This window comes from Sciurus carolinensis, chromosome 8 (assembly GCF_902686445.1).
Source record: "Sciurus carolinensis chromosome 8, mSciCar1.2, whole genome shotgun sequence".
Lineage (NCBI taxonomy): Eukaryota > Metazoa > Chordata > Mammalia > Rodentia > Sciuridae > Sciurus > Sciurus carolinensis.
Genome location: NC_062220.1, coordinates 98,221,768 through 98,237,331, shown reverse-complemented (window position 1 = coordinate 98,237,331; position 15,564 = coordinate 98,221,768). Strand labels below are relative to the sequence as shown.

The following is a 15,564-nucleotide window of genomic DNA, read 5'->3' as shown; positions in this document are numbered from 1 at the left end:
CTAGTGAATCTACGTAAAGGATATGAATGCTCATTTTATTATTCTTCCTTTTTTTTTAATTAGAGTTGAAAATTTTCCAAATCAAAAGTTTTAAAAAAATTCTTAGCAGAGTCAAAGTTTCGAGACTACTAATACACACTGATAAGCAAAGAAAATATTTAAAAAATCAATTTAACAGTGACTGATTCAGGTTCCTCAGCATGTCAGATGACAGATTTGCCTTTTTTTTTTTTTTTAAATCATCCTAAAGGCTAGCCATACATAGTTCGATAAAATACTTTTAAAATATTTTCTTTTAAAAAATATTTTTAGCTGTAGATAGACACAATAACCTTATTTTATTTATTTATTTTTATGTGGTGCTGAGGATTGAACCCAGTGCCTCAGATATGCAAGGCAGGCAGGTGCTCCACCACTGAGCTACAACCCTAGTGCTCAATAAAATCTAATGATGCTAAATGTAACAGTTTCACAGAAAATCAGTAAGCCCAATCTGATATGTAGAAGAGCCAGGATTTGAATTTCAAAGACCATGTTTATTTATACAAAATATGTTAATTTTATTTAAAAGACACATTTTATTATAGGACTAGTCTTGTTTTTAATGATATTCCTCATTGTGTTAAAAATTACTAAAAAAAAAAAGAACTCAAAACTACAAAGTTTCTAGACCCTATCAAGAAAGAAGCAAAAGGGTTATTTTCTCCCCTTCTCTCTCCCCAAATCAAACCTGGAGATATTTTAAGAGCTATGAGAAGTTGAAGGTTCAAAAACACAGCTATTCTAATTCTGAAACAATGCATTTTCCCTCCATCACACAATAACTCATTCCATATATGCTTTTGATACTAATATTCTTTAATCAATGATAAGGATTTCTATTGTTTAGGATGCTATAGAGTATTTCCAAAATTTCTCTTTCTTATTTGACTAAAATTTGAGAGCTGGCTCCACCCTTTACTAGATTTGTATTCTTGGGCAAGTTTCTTAACCTCTTTGAGCCTGCTTCCTCTTCTGTAAAATGGTGATAAGGATAATAATACCTACCTTAAGAGGATTATAAAGATGAATATAATACATGAAAAACAGCACAACACTTAAAATTTTAGCTATAAATAGTACTAGTAGTAGTGTATTGATAGAATCAGCAGCAGCAATAATATTTTCTTAAAGCTGAAATATATTACAAAATCTTGAGAAGAACTAAGTCAACATTAGCTAGAGAAAGGCTGCATCTCATGATTAGCTCAACATTAAGAAAGCATCTATCTGCATTCTAGATGTGCAAACTACAAATGCTACTGCAGTTTTATTTATTTTGGTTTCTTTCAACTTAATTAGGCATGGAAAATCTTTTGATCATTATATACAGATGTTATTAAAACTGTCCAGAATCTAGATATGTGAAATCTAATATAATAAAAAGTCACTTACTCCGGTGGAGGCATTTTTGAGGGTTCAACATCTCGTAGGAACTCGCACTGAAGAGCCTGCTCAGCGGTGCAGCGCTTACTAGGATCCAAGGCCAGCATGTAATCAAATAAGTCTAAAGCAGCTGCAGGAATACTACATGAGAGGATTACAAAAGTCATATATTTTTTGTAAACATAGGTTTAGTGTTTCTTTAGAAGCTTAAAGCAAATTACTTTTAGTTAATTTTTTAAAATTAAAATCAAATTATTTAAATATAGCATTTTATGTTCACACTTTATTCCCAATTAATCTCAAATTTTCCTTTGAAGAAATATTTTATTATATTTACACAATTTTTATAACTAATTGGGAAAAACAATGTATTTTATTATTCTATTGGCAAGTTTATTATAACAAAGTAAAAACCAAGCAGAACAGTTTCCTAAACCAAAATAAACTTAAGTAACTTGAAAGATGGTATCAATAAAATTTAAAACGATATCACTGAAATCCTTAGGTGTAAGCACCAAATCAACCATACAACTCAAATCACTGATGAAAAGGAAATTTGCACATACTGAAGGCAAACTCAAAATTAAAAGGCCTAGCAAACTGGACAGATCCACCAAAGATCAAGAGGATCAAGTGATATTTAGAATTCACAAGAAATAACTTAAATTCAATGTAATATGGATGCTTAAGCATTCACTTCTTACAAAACAAATTCTTCTCTTAACTTGCGACGATACTGCTTCTTTGGTTTCATGGTGTTGAAATATGGTAGTTTGATTACATCAGGCCACACTGCAGGACATGGACTCCCACATATACGGCTAAATAATACACAAAAAGAAGTACATCACTATAAACTACACGGAAAAAAATAATACAACTGTTCTACAAGCATTAACTGATTCTCAAGTACACAAAAGTTGAAGCTTTTATACAATGTATAAAAAGTCTAATTAAATACTTTAGTCATCTCAAGTTAATTAAAGAAATCAATTTATTTCCAGTAGATGCTTCTAACAAGTATTCCTGTAGGTAGAGAACCTTCATATTTGCAAAATAAAATCTTAAAACACAGGTGACATTCAAAATACATGGTCTAGTCTTAAAACCAACATAAAAAAATTTTATGCCAATAAATTATGGAACTGTAGTACAGTATGTGTCTCACTCTGTTTTCTGGGTACCTAGCACTTCCTCTTCAAATGAATATAAAGTTGTCTACAATAATAGCAGAAACAGATTTCCTATACTATCTCAGGATGGTAATTGTAGTAAAGACTGCAACTGAATGTAAACTGGAGGACCCTAAAGGTAACAATCTTAAAATATTAAAGTTCTTCAGTTTAAGTAATGCCACTGATCGTAAGACATTCAGAAATTTTAACTCCTTTCCTTTCTGCATCTTGAAACTTTCTGTATCTTGAAAATCTTCATTAACTTGATAACAATTAGTAAATTCTTGTTATAATTTTCAGAAGATATCCTATAAAAAATAGGTAACTCCAGCTAGTGAACATTAAAAAACTAATCGATTCAGTAATATATAGATGAAATATTGGTTAAATATGATTAACTTGAACATATCAAATATGAAAGATACATGTATGTTGTCTGTATAACTGTCAGCTAATTGCCACATGTGAAAAAAATGTCTACCCATGACCGAGACAAAAAAAAATTCTATATGTAACATAAACAGGTGAAAATGCACACAAAAGAGATAGTCAGTTACCAGACTTTCTTTAGATGAGATTTAGAATGCTACCTCAGAAACACAAGTATATGAGAAAACTTTTTGTGTTCTTTAAAATTTGTCACTGAAATATACTTTGGTCTCAATACAGTTTAGTATTTCTATTAAGTTTTTAAAATATTAAGATCTTATTTTTTTATACATTCCCATTCTCTTCTGCCTTAAACCCAATTTTCACAACCTTCTCAAACTTCCTCCCTTAGCACAATCCCAGAGCATGGACTTTCCGTGATGTGGTACCCAACTGCCTGCTTCATTTCATCTCCTGATGTCTCTCTCTCCACAGACCACTCTTTCATGTCTATGCTTACATTTCTTCTCCCTAGATTTTAAGCAGCTGAATCCTTTCCACCTCACTCCTCAAGGTTCAGATCAAATGCAATTTAGTGAACAATCTCTTCTTTATTTTCAAATGCTAATTAGAATAGCCATTCTTGACATGCTATTTGTTTCACTGACATTTATCTCATCTGCTTTGTATTTTACCTGTTTACATGTCTGTCCTACTATATTTTCAGAAACTGTCTCCTGTTTTTGTATACTTCTCCTAGTAATTACATAAATCAATCAATCCCACACAAAATGATGTACATTAATAACAAAGTATACTGGGCGAGATATAATTACGGATACATTCCATCACAAACTTGAAAACTTAAGGAAGGAGAAAAGAATATTGGTTATAATTCCAGAGTTAAGTAGGCCATGTATAGGTGGGAAAGAGAATAAAAGAAAATATCACTGGCAAGAGAAGAATACATGCAAAGTCATGGAAATAGCAAAGAATAACCATTTGGGAGAAAGACATAAGTAAAACAATGTAGGTGGAATTTAGGGCTCAAGGTGAGCTGGAAACAGAAGAGTTGGGGTAACACAATGAAGTTTTAAGATGCACTTTGTCTACTGATAATGAAGTCACACTCTGGAAACCAACTTCAAAAGTGAATCCTGTCTGTGTGATATTGGTCGAAGTGCACTGCTTAGGAACCTACTCTTCTTTTGTAAAATGCAGATTCATTTTATTTCAGAGCTGTAAAATTACATGAACTAGCACCTGTCTATTAACAGTCCTATAATTATTAGCCTTAGCTAAAAAGAGTCTCAATTGTTTTATTATATGTGCTATGGAAGGCAACTGAGAACTGAAGGTATCTAACCAGTAGAAGCATACATGATGGAACAGACATAATGAGACAGGAAAAGTTTCCAGAAACTAGCTGTCACAACAGGAATTGATAACTGTATTTTAACAAAATCTGTGCTTTTGTGGTCAGTCAGCTATCCCAGTTATCATTTAAAGACATTTTGGAATGCATCATATGGCAAAGCATATAATAAATTCCCAAATATCCAAGGGAATCTATTATGATCTGCAGATCCAGTCTGGTGTCAACACCACATGTTGCCTCATATGGGATTCAACTTCTGCTCTGAAATTATCAATTAATTTAGAAATGGCTACTATCTTTATAATGCTTAATATTTCTATCCCAGTAATATTCTTCCATTTCCCTCAGTTTTATATATTTCTTTCAATGAGATTTGTACTTCTTTTCATAGGTTTTATTTTCTGCTTTTAATGTTCTTAGTCTACCTAAGCAGTTAATTAGAAAAACTTTACATAGGAAAAGTTCAAATTTCGATATATAAAATGATTAGGTAGCCATCTGAGATCTTATAGTTCCTAAGTACTAACTGTTGTTTCTTTGAAGCTATCCAGATTTACAAGTCTGTCCACATTTTTTTCAAAATGATTTTGTCTTTATCATCATGGTTTGTTGCATTATGTGGCAATTCTCAAACATGATAAAACAATAATAGTGCACAACATTAGGTAACTTTGTAAGTACTACACATAATAAAGATATTGACAGATATACACACAAACTGACACATATCTCCTGTTAAGAAAGCATTATTTATTATAAGCTTTTTACTCTTGTGGCTTATATATTTTAAAAATGTGCTTCAGATTTACCAATTTTTTAAGAAACTCATTTTTTATCATGGGTATCTTCTACACAGGGCTACTAATGTCAAATTCTTTAAGAGATTTCCTAATATGTACTCATCTTTACTTTCAAAGGAAGAATACCACTTGGGCCTAATAAAAGCAGTATTTCAGTGTATTGCTATATTTTCTACTTGTTAACTTAAATGTTTTATATCAGTAGTCTTTGTAAGATTTGAGAACAGCAAAAATTCTCAAAAATGGGGTCTACAGAATTCTCCTATAGCAGTCAAAATTATTAAGACATTATGTCTTTTTCAATTACGTTAACTTGCACAAATAGTACAAAACAATGGTGGATAAAACTACTGGTAACAACATGATTCAAGTCAGTGGCACCAAATTATATCAGTGGTAAGTACTCTTCACTACCATGCAATTTTGGGGATTGGGTGGACCCAGTTTCACGTAATGTACTTGTTGAAGCAGTAGGTGTTATTAGATTCTCACATTTGAATATATATCTTTGTAATATTCTGTGAGGAAATGGAATATACTCATAAAGCACTTCTGCACATACACAAAAATGTACGTTTGAGAAGAGATATTTGTGCAATTATTTCAGTTGCAAGGTGAGGTCACTACTTTTTAAATGGACTTCCATTTCACCCATAAGAAGTTAACAAATTACTGGTCATTCAGATTTGAGTATTGCTAGACATTTTCTCAAATACGCAAGAAGTGTCTTTCACTTCAAGGAAAACTGAGTACTGTCAATTGTAAAATTCTAATTTTCAAGGGAAATTAGAATATTGGAAAACCTATACCCAATACCATGAGCTTGACAGCTTTACACTACTTTTTATAAGTATTGTAAATACAAGATTTTTCTGATGAGACTAGTGGTGACAACAAATATAAAATGAAATGTTACATTTGGAAGTTTTGCTCTATATTCAGTGAACCAATGTTTTCCAAATGATCAAAGAATAAAATCATAAAATCAAAGATCTACTCAAAGTGCAAGACAGACCATCAGATTCACTATAGTATAGTACAAAATATTCCTTCAATGAATTTTGATTGCATATTACAACTAACCTGTAAAAGACTTTCACTTATGTGATTTTTGTGGTTTCAAAAAGAATATGCACAATTATCTGAAAAGTCTATTGAAAACAACACATTACAGATGAAGATCCAAGTGTGAATTCTATTAAGCCAGACATTTAAAGATTTGTAAAAATGTCTAACAATGTCACTCATACCAGCAACTTTTATCTTTGGTCTATCTTGGAAGACAGACTTTTTTAAATTAAAATGCTGTTATACTGTATTAAAATGAATTCACAAACATTTTTGCTTTAATTTCTAATATGGTAATTATGAATACAATCAATATAAAACAGCAGCTCTTGAAATCTCCAATAATTTTTGAGTGTAAAAAAGTTCTGAGACCAAAAAGATTGAGAAGCATGTCTACCCAATATTTTATGCTATTAGTATATGAAGGTATATATATGATTCATCTTTTATAGTAAGTTTCCTTCTTTTCATATATTTCAGAAAAAGTAAAACCAAAATCCATTCCCATTAAATCTTAGCAATCTTACCTGTGTGACCATCAAGGTCTAACGTTTTGAATATTTGTATATTTGGGTAGGGTGTGTCAGAAGAGAAGCAGGATTATTTTAATTCTAATCTATTTATCATTTCTCCTGTGATTAAGTCTTCTTTTTTCCATAAGCAATATACATTGCATGATATAATGGCTCTTTGTTTAGCGTGGGAGTTAAAAGTGTGATCCTATCATCTATAACCACAAACATTTTTTGTCCTCATTCATTCATCCAATTTGTCCCAACTATTTTTCTGTTCTTTTCCCATCATTTTTTAAAGTTTTTTTTAGTTGTAGGTGGACACAATACCTTTTATTTTTATGTGGTGCTGAGGATTGAACCCAGGACCTCATACATGCTAGGTGAATACTCTACTACTGACCCACAGCCCCCCCATTATTTTTTGAACCATCATACTTCTATTATAAAACTTTAGTAATCTGCCTAAAAATATCCCTAGAATAAAGCTAATTACAAATAAAACAACTCAAATCACTGCAGTGTAAATCTCTTTAAAACAGGTTGATTAGTATTTCCACTACTGATGGGTTTTACATGCCTTTAATACTAATCATAGCTCTCATTGCGTCTGAGCCTTTAGATCAGGTAAATAATCTAGCATTACTGCCAATAAGATGAGGGGAAAAATATGTACTAGGATACATATTTTAATTCTTACAACCCTAAACATGTTACTAGTACTGTTTTAATTACGAAGATACAAATTTAGAGCATTACAGAACTTACCCTACGTAATAAGAGCCAGATGTAACTAAGCTAGCACAGAACTCATTTTAGATTCTCAAGCTCTCACCCCTTTCAATATAATCTGCTGCCTCATTACACTGAGACATTTATCAGAAACTTCCTTTATTTTTATAAGTTAATGCTACAAAAAACTGAAGCATCTCTCATATTAAAAATATTTGGTATCTTAAAAAAATATAAAGCAGAAAGTAAAACTTTCCCTCCCTAGCTTTCTCACAAGTCCATGTTCAGATTTAACAATTCCAGACTCTCTTGATGTATCTGTGTTACCCTAAGTGAAATCAAAGTAAACACATCCTTCTGTACAATGGCTCTTCTTTGGAGTGGAGGGTGGGTACTGGGGAGTGAACTCAGGGGCACTCGACCACTTAGCCACATCCCAAACCTATTTTGTATTTTATTTAAAGATAGGGTGTCACTGGGTTGCTTAGCATCTCTCTTTTGCTGAGGCTGGCTTTGAACTCATCATCATCCTCCTGCCTCAGTCTCCGGAGCCACTGGGATTACAGGCATGCACCACTGTGCCAGGCAGTATTTCCAGATTTAGCATCTCCCTTTTACTTCCTGTATACTAAGCTAATTTGCTGAGCTTTTTTCTCCCATATGGGTCTCCAACTGACTTAACATATTCATAAAAAAAAAAAAACACATCCATGTCACAAGGTCTTTATTTGCTATTCCTTCACTGTATTTAGATGTGTTCTATTGTTACCTGTGGAAGATCACTTTCTGAACCTGTGTACAACACTACTTCCTATCATTCCCTATGTTTAATTACCAACTAATATGTTTTGCTAATTTGTCTGGTCTGCCTTGCACACTAGCTAGTAGAAAATGAGCTTCTGCCTTCTTCCCCTTGGCCCCCATTGCGTCCTGAGTGCCTAATAACTGTCACATAACCAACAACCCATAAATACTGTTCAATTATTCATTGTATTTGAAACATCCATGCCTAAATGGCTTTAAAGTCATTAATAATGGTAACTACCATTATTTGCTACCTTGATATCCCAAATTTTCAAGCCCCCCCCCCCCCGCCCCGTTCTTCTTGTTTTTCAGTGCCTGGGATGGAACCTAAGGTTTTGTGAATGTTAGACAAGTGCTCTACCATTGGGCTACATCTTCGGTTCTTTCTTCTTTTTACTCTCATACAGGGTATAAGTTCCCCAGACTGGCCTCAAATTTATGATCCTGCTGCCTCTACCTCCAGAGTAGTTGAGATTATAGGCATGTGCTACCATGCCCAGAAATTTTCCTTCTTTTTAAGACCTTTCCTACTTATCTTCACATTGATCTTTCCAAATAAACACAAAGTCAATTGTTAAGTTTCAAAAACGGTCTTTTGAAATTCTCATTAGGAATGTACTGATTAATATAGGATGAACTGCTATCTTTAAAAAATTAAGGCTCCTTAACCAAAGCAAGATATGCCTCCAACAGTTTTTCAAAGATAAAGTGGGGTATTATAGTTTGCAATATTCCTAGGGTAATTATAGTGGTTTTATTAAAGGTATCTGTGTCCCCCCACTGTTTGTACAGTGCATACTAATATATCATTTTTCTGCTATTTTACCAAACACTTTTTTGGGGGTGGGGTACTAGGAATTGGACCCAGAGAGCCACATCCCCAACACTTTTTTAATTTTTAAAATTCATTTATTTATTTAGAGACAGGGTCTCAGCTAAGTTGCTTAGTGTATCTCTAAGTTGCTGAGGTTGGCTTTGAACTGAAGATCCTCCTGCCTTAGCCTTCTGATTCATTGAAATTACAGTAATGTGCCACTGCTCCTGGTTTACTAAACACTTACTTTTGAAGTGTTTCAGGTGATTTGCATTTTCTGTGTATAAATGTATACAATGTTATCCTGTACAAATTAACAACAATCAGGCTTTCACCTTTCCATTCTATGTACCTCTTCTAGGTCCACTTCCCTAATATTACTAGTTAACTGGTTAGTACTTCTTAAATACAAAAATACTAAAAGACAACTTTTCCTCATTTTTGTCTTTACAGTTTCTAGCATTTTACCACTAAATTATTATTCTATTAGTTCGTGATACATATTTTTACCATGTTAAAAGAAATACCCCTTTACATTTATTTAGGACTTTACATTTCTAGCAAATGCCTAGTCAATGCCTATCAGATAAAAGCATACTATCTTACTTCTATTAAAATGATGAATATACTAACAGATTTCCTAAACTTTCTTGTATTCTTGGGATGAACCCTATCTTATGTTGTAAGTTAATTGTTATATTTGCCTTAGAAATTTTGTATTAATATCCTACAGAAATTTCTCATGCTGCCTTTGCCAAGGATTGATATTCGTGTTATCCTCTATAAAAAAGTTCTAGACCTTTTATTTACCAAGCAGTAACAACAGAGTAATGGTTAAAACGTTTAGACTTTAAGGTAATAATGTCTGGATTCAAATTTTGGATTTTGTCACTTGCTAACTGTACAACTCTGGATAAATTCTTCACTGAGGGTCAATTTTCTTAACTACCGAAGAAAACACTAGGGTATTTAACTGAAGTAATTCAGGTGAAATTCTTAGAAGAATGTTTGTATTGTGTATAAACCTGTTAACTATCATGGATAATATGTAATATCTAATAAAATCAGGAACAACAGTTGGTTAAATGAAATAAAATGAGTTAGAGGGAATTATATAAAAGAAGATACACAGAAACGTAATTTAAGCATTTTATTTTAATTCAAATTTTTTAAATGTACATTTATTCTCCAATCTTCTGACAAAAGGTCAAGGTTTCTCTTTGAACACAGTATTCATTGAATGGAATTCTGCATTAGTTTTCTTGCACAAACCACAACCATAACATATGAACGATTTTTAGTTTGGGTTTCTTGAAATAAAGCTAGAAGTTAAAAACACTTTCAACACAACTGGTATGCTAATTCCTTCCAATTTTAAACTTTTCTTTCTACTTAGGCAGTTATTTGTTCATCTCTAATTAGACAGCAATTTAAAGTTTTTGCAAAGTACTGCATGTCTAAATTTAATTAAACCACACATGTCTGCATAAAAAATTGGAAACAATCACCCACCTCCTTGGTCATCACATTCTTTAACTGACAGGATAAACACATAGTCTCACTAAAAGTGACAGCCACTAGCTAACAAGCATGTAGCATGCCAAATTATCAAGCTAATATTTATTTATAGAAGGAATGGAGAACATCAGTAATCTAATAATGTGTTCAACAGAAGGTTAGATAAGAAAGCTTCTACTACATTATTCCATTATGGAGTAATTAAAAGAATATTACAAGTATTGGTTTCTGACCTTTAAGATTTTACCTATGAAAATGTCTCAGCCTGGTTCAAGTCTGATTAAGGATATGTCAGTACTATTCCATATATTTGAGTTTTTTTTTGTTTGTTTGTTTGTTTTTTTTTTTTTTTGCGGTGCTGGGGATTGAACCCAGGGCCTTGTGCTTGCAAGGCAAGCACTCTATCAACTGAGCTATATCCCCAGCCCATATTTCCCATATTTGAGTTTTGTACTGTGTTCTAGGTTCAATTTAGGTGAATCAAATGGCATTGGAGTTATTCAATTTTAATTTTATTTCTTTATACTCTTTTCATATTACATTCAGCTACTGGATTTATATTGCATGTGTATATGAATAACCAAAGACTACATCTTGAATGTATTTTTCTACATTTTTCTTATTGTAACTCATTAAGTGCCTTTTTATTCCCTGGATTTATTTTGCTGTTTCTTTTCCCTAGCTTGTCAGATGAATGTTTTATTCATTTAATTTCATTTTCTTAGAACTATGTAGTTGTGAGTCGTTTAACGACAGGATATGTTCTGAAAATTGTGTGTTTAGGTGATTCTGTTGTTGTATGAACATCATAGAGTGTACTTACACAAACCTAGATGGAATAGGTCAATCACTTGACGCGGCCTCTTGATGCAATCAAGAGAGGCAGTAAACACGAGTTGTATGAGACTGCTGCCAGCGTAACACGGCATACTGTTTTACAGTAAACTTTTTTTTATATATAAGTAGAAGAAGTACAAGCTAAAATAACGATAAAAAGTATAGTATAGTAAATACATAAACCAGTAACAGTTGTTTATTATCTTTATCAAGTATTATGTACTTATATAATTGTATGTGCTATAATTTTATATGACTAGCAGCACAGGTTTGTTTGATATCGCTACAAAAGTGAGTAATCTTTGCACTATGATGCTACGACAGTTATGACATCACCAGATGACAGTAATTTTTCAGGTTTTTTTTTTTTAGTACCGGGGATTGAACCAAGGGATGCTTCACCACTGAGCTACATTCCCAGTTCTTTTTAAAGTTTTTACTTTGAGACAGAGTCTTGCTAAATTGCTTAGAGCCTCTCCAAGTTTCTGAGGCTAGCTTCAAACTTGTAATCCTGCCTCAGTCTCCTGAGTTGCGAGGATTACAGGCGTGCACCACCATGTCTGGTTCTCCATTATATAATGGGGATCTCTATTCTATTCATGGTCTGTTCTTGACCAAAATGTCCTTATATAGCACATGACTATATTTAATGCTGTGATTTTTCTCCTAAGCACAGGTTTAGACCATTTGAGTCCATAGTCAGTCTATCATTGTTTTTTTAACATATTTAAGATTTTTGGATTCTTGATGAGACTGTTTCCATTTTTTTTAACATTCATTTCTAGTTTTATTTTATTTTATAGCAAATACAGTCTGTACTATTTTGAAATTTACTCATTTTTTAATTTTTCTACTAATATATAACTAACTTTTGTAAATGTTCAATTAACATTAAAATATATTTCTTATATATTTGGTGAGTATCAGTTCCTCCTGATCCTTGTTTACTTATTGATCATCCAATAAAAGATAAAAGTTTCCTATGCATCAGGTGAACTCCCTCCCTCCCTGCTATATAGTTTGGATGACTCCCAAAAATTTCATGTGTTGGAAACTTTGTCCTCAAAGTCCTATGTTGATGGTATTCAAGAGATGGGAACTTTGGAAGGCGAATGGATCGTGAGGGCTGCACTGATAAATGGGTTATTCGAAGAGTAGCTTTTTATAAAAGCAAGTGCTCTCTAAGTAGCTTAGTCTGCCTCCCTGTACCGCTTTAGGACTTTATAGTTTCCCAACAAGTATGACGAACTTTATCAGATGCAGCTACCCAATCTTGAACTTCCCAGCCTTCAGAACCATGAGCTAAATAAACTTGTATTTTTCATAAGCTACCCTGTCTGTGGTATTCAGATACAGCAAAAGAAAATGGGTAAGATACTCCCTTCTCTTTGTAATTTCATTAAAATGTGCTTGGACAGTTTCTTACTCAAGTCTGGGACATATGCTTCTATTTTCAAGTGAGGCAACTGGCTGCTTAGGAATTGAAGCAGTATTAGTTTCTGGTTTGGATATTTCTGATTATAGCCTAATTATATCCAGAGCAAGAGCAGGTTCTAATTGGATGCTCATCTGTCTCTAATAAGTCCTACAGTTTAAAAAAAAAAACAAAAAACAAAACAAACAAAAAAAAAACTCACCAAAACACCGAGAAGATTAATACTAAAGTTTTGGACTTTGGTATATGTTTTCTTTCTGTAGGGGAAGGCAAACATTATCACCCCTTAGGGAGTCTACTTGTCAATTCCCACTGTTTCTGAATATTACCTTTAAAATTTATCAGATGAACTTGTGATCCTTCTCTGATTACTATTTGTTACTTTCAAGTTCATTTTGTTCTACTGGGAAAGTAAAATTCTATAAATCTGCGTAACATCTTTCCTAAGACTTCATCCTTACTCTGAAACTCATGAAAGTCTTATAAGTTGCAAGTTTATATTATTATATATAAAACCAAAGTCCCTTTAAACATTATTTTTAAATCTAAGATGAAGAAAAATTTTTGACTAACATGAATAACTGATTATGAGCTGGATTTTATGACAGCCTCTAAATGGTATACACATATTTTGGTGTGTATACATATATAATATACACATAAACATATCATGTGCATAGAAAATAGTATTTCTTTATAATATTCTAAAACATTAATTTTTCCTTTATGCCATACTTTTTTTAAAAAGTATCTATTTTGACTATTTTTTCTCTCCTATCTTATATTTACTTTTACTTCCTAGTCCTCTATTTTGGGCCTCAAGTCCTTTAATTTAACCCTGCATCGCCAAAAAAAAGAACTAGAGACTTTTAAGATTCTTAAAAGCTAATGGAGCAAGCATCAAAGGGCCTACCATTTTGATTTCTCCTCCACTTAGCAGCCATTAGCCTTCAAGAGAACCATGATGTCCTTCTCCTGCAAAGACAAGCTAAAAAATTTTAAATTTCCTATGGAATATGACAAATTCCAACCCCACAAATATTATCATCAGCAGCTTACCTTATTAATTCTAGTTGTGCAAGTTCCTGATTTGCTTGAAATATAGGTTTTTTAGTGAAGAGTTCACCAAGGATACATCTAATGGAAAAAACACCCACCATTACAAATGTTCTCATTTTAATCCACTACCAAAGTTTTAAGTAGAATAAACCAATTAGTGGTCTATCTTACCCACAGCTCCATACATCAATAGCTGGTGTGTATCGTTCTTCTCCCAATAGCAGTTCGGGTGGACGGTACCATAAAGTGATAACCTTATTGGTATATGGTCGACTAAAAAACACAAAAAGCACTCTTTAGAATTAGTATTTGTAGGAATCAGAGAGATTATCTTAGAAAACATTACTTTGGATTATCAAAGCAGTTCTACAATCCTTACTAAAACCACTTTCATCTGCCCACCAAATGTAGATATATTAAGGCATCTAACATAGGATTTTAAATGCTTCTGAGAGTAACCTATTAACTGAAAAATTTCCTTTATGTATGAAAATAAACAGTAGTTGGCTATTTTTAAACTTATAATTTGGTTAAAGGTAGGTCACTATATCAACAACTGTTAAATGTTTTCCTTTTCACAAAACATTTTTAAAATTAACTTATTTAAAAGGGAATTTATTGGCCAAATCTGGCAAATTACTAATAGATGACAAGACATAATTCAAATTGAGATCACCTAATGAATGTGGTGTTTTTTTTTTTCTTTGTAGTTTGTTGCTATTGTTTTTGTGGTACTGGGGATCGAACGCAGGGCCTCATGGAGGCTAGCAAGTGTTCTGCCACTAAGTATACTCCAGCCCCTAACAAAAGTTTTTAACTGGTCATGTCTTAGACAAAATTTCATTAATTTTGACCCACTCTGGTTTGTGAACATAGAATACAGAAATGTAGTCTACAGTAACTGGGGTCTCTCCTGCAAAAAACCACTAAAACCAGATAAGGTACTTTGTCAGATGATTTTCTTTTTTTGGCACCTACTAAAAAGACATACATACTTCTAGTTCTTTCTTTGCCATATAGGAGATTACCTAGCCAAGTTATATTCAAAGTTCAGTTGGACCATCACAGTACACATTCTCTGGAAAGTCAAATTTTACCTGATACACATGAATGAAAAGGGCCCTAAAAAATCAGATGCTCTTAAACTGATGAGTGGTTAAAATGTACACTTCTGGATGATAATGTATGTCTTTAGATCAACTCTTCTTATATCATATCATAGAAAATTCCCCAGAAAACACTGTATTCCAAACCATGTACCAGAGATTGGCTTGGATTTGGACCAGTTTGGGGAAAAAGGAAAAGGAACATACAACTTATAAATCGATTCCCTCTTGCCAAATATAGACCTGAAGTCCCAGACACTGAAAGATATATCAAACCTGCTCAGCATCCACACAGCCACATTTCTCCAAATACTATAAACACAAGTAAAGACATCAATCTAGGGATCATAGTATTATCATAGATAGGAATATATTAATAGTGTTTCAAAGACAGAAGAAAGTTTAGCTAACTTTGGTAAAAACTAAGAAGTCTAAGATGTAAACCTGTGATAGCAAATAAGGATTAGATTTTTCTAACATTAATGTACTTTTCTTAGTGATTTTTGTTTGTTTACTGGCATATGAGGAAGTA

At 32.7% G+C, this 15,564-nt stretch overlaps 1 protein-coding gene across 1 annotated transcript in view; it reads right to left on the bottom strand.

Moving 5' to 3' along the window:
- The window catches only part of Cdk13 (cyclin dependent kinase 13), a 100,179-nt gene that overhangs the window by 10,359 nt on the left and 74,256 nt on the right, over positions 1-15,564 (bottom strand). The window contains 4 exon segments of the mRNA XM_047562404.1: positions 1,435-1,566; positions 2,130-2,246; positions 13,927-14,004; positions 14,098-14,199. Of these exon segments, the coding sequence (XP_047418360.1) occupies positions 1,435-1,566; positions 2,130-2,246; positions 13,927-14,004; positions 14,098-14,199 (429 nt within the window).